The sequence below is a fragment of the Prunus persica genome, unplaced genomic scaffold (genome assembly GCF_000346465.2).
Source record: "Prunus persica cultivar Lovell unplaced genomic scaffold, Prunus_persica_NCBIv2 scaffold_239, whole genome shotgun sequence".
Classification (NCBI taxonomy): Eukaryota; Viridiplantae; Streptophyta; class Magnoliopsida; order Rosales; family Rosaceae; genus Prunus; species Prunus persica.
Window position 1 is genome coordinate 1,626 of NW_018027265.1, and position 2,074 is coordinate 3,699.

Consider the following 2,074-nt stretch of genomic DNA (forward strand, 5'->3'; position numbering starts at 1 on the left):
TACAGGCTTATAAGCAGGAGAGATGCTGAGTTTATGGCTGATGACCTCTGGGGCGATGCCGGGCATGTCTTCTTAGGACCATGCGAATACTTCCGAATGGTGCCGCAAGAAGTCTATGAACTGCGTTCGGAGGGCAGGGGTGAGTCTGGTGCCGATTCTAACCTGACGATCGGGCTGCTCTTCGCTCAAGGTTATCGTCTCCAGTTCTTCGGCAGGTTGCGTGTGAGGAGTTGGGGACTCATCTCTTGGGTCGTCAATTGGTCCCGTACCGTTCGGTATCCCCTGTACAGACATGGTCTCGTCGGGGATCTGGAAAGAGGTTGACTTGAGGGCCATGGCGTAGCAAGTCCGCGCGCTTAACTGGTTTCCTCGGACAGCCCCTGTGCCGTTGGGGTCGAGAACTTCATCAATAGCATGTGGGGGGAAAGATGTGCCTTGATCCTGGTGAGTGCCGTTCGTCCAACTATAACGTTGTACGCTGTCGGGCAATCAACGATCAGGAACTGATCGTATACCGTCGTTTTCCTTGGCGCGGTGCCGAAGGTAATTGGCAGTTTTACACTACCGACCGGTTGGACCAGGTCCCCAGAGAAACTTAACAGAGGGGTCAATTTCCGGTTGACCTGACTGTCGTTTATTCCCATTTCTCGGAAACCTTCGGCGAATATCACGCTCACGGAGCTTCCGGTATCGATCAGTACCCGTCGTACATCGTAGTCGGCAATTTCTGCTCGGACGATCATCGGGTCGTCGTGGGGATAGAGGATGCCCTCTTCCTCCTCTTCGCAAAATGTGATTGGTTCCCAATGGACTTTCGGCGTTTCATGATGCCGATTCACCTCTATGCCGAATACCTGAGGAAATTGTGCGGCACGCACGTATTGTTTCATCGAACGGTTGCTCATTCCTGCGATGGTGGGGCCACCGCTGATAGTGCTTATCATGTTTATCTGCCGAATTGGATTCGTTGCCGGCGCCGATGGCTGCCGAGCGATGCACTGATCTAGCTTCCCCTCTCTGATCAACCGTTCGACAATTTTTCTCAGGCTTATACAGTCTTCCGTATTATGGCTGTTGTGCTGATGGTATCGGCAGAATTTACCGGTATCCCGGTTGTCTTGCCGATTGGGTCTTCGTTGATTCGGCTTTGGTATTATTTCTTGTTCGTTCATCAGAACGGCCTCGTAGGTAGTGTTCAATAGGGTAAAGACTTCGTTGCCGTGGTTGCGATTCGGCAGGGGCGCCCGGTTGTCGTTGCGTCCATACCTCCCTTTTCCCTTCTTCGGGTGTTCTCTTCGATCGGCACGGTCGTCTTTCCTCTTATGACCTACCAAATATGGGTCGACTCTCTCGTAGGATGGCGCCTTCGCCGGATAAGCACTTGGTTCGGCATCTCCTCGTCGTGCCGAAACCCCGGGTTTCGAGTTGAAGTATTCGGCTTTGGCGTGGATTGCCGCCTGCTTCATCAGTTCGTCGTACGTGCGCCAGTTGCTGCTGTGTACTAGGTATCGGAAATGCGAGGACCGAAGGCCACTCTTGAAGGCGCCGTAGGCTGCCCTATCGTCTGTTTCCGGACACCTTGAGTATTCGTGACTGAAGCGCGCCGCGTATTCTCTCAAAGGTTCGTCCTCTCTTTGCCGAATCGTGTACAGATCATCGGCAGAGTAAAGACGGTCCGTTTGGATCATGAAGTGATTGAGGATAATCTGCTTCAGCTCGTCGAAAGAATCTACTGTCTCCGGTTCCAAACGGTAGAACCAGTTCAGGGCTGCTCCGGTAAGGAAAGACGGGAATAGCAGGCACTGCCCTTCATCGCTCAGGCCCTTGTATTCGATGGCGAACTGAAATGAGTGGAGGTGTGTTAAGGGGTCCTCCGTTCCCGTATAGAACGGTATACGCAGTTGCTGCCCTTCCCGGTCCTGCCGAGAGTCCCGGATGCGCCTGGTGAACGGTCCGGGCCGAAGCTTTCCCCATTCCGGTTCTTGGGAGCGAGCTTTGTCGTTTTCCATTTTCTGGACTTTCTGAAAAAGGAGTCGAACAACAGGGTCTCGGCTAGGGATTCCTCGGAACCATA

The 2,074-nt window shown here is 53.3% G+C and overlaps 1 protein-coding gene across 1 annotated transcript; it reads right to left on the reverse strand.

Moving 5' to 3' along the window:
- Positions 1-356: 356 nt before the first annotated feature.
- LOC109946410 lies at positions 357-2,009 on the reverse strand. The gene has a single exon (XM_020553960.1). The coding sequence runs from the start codon at positions 2,007-2,009 to the stop codon at positions 357-359; it is 1,653 nt and encodes a 550-aa protein (XP_020409549.1).
- Between the last annotated feature and the right edge of the window lie 65 nt (positions 2,010-2,074).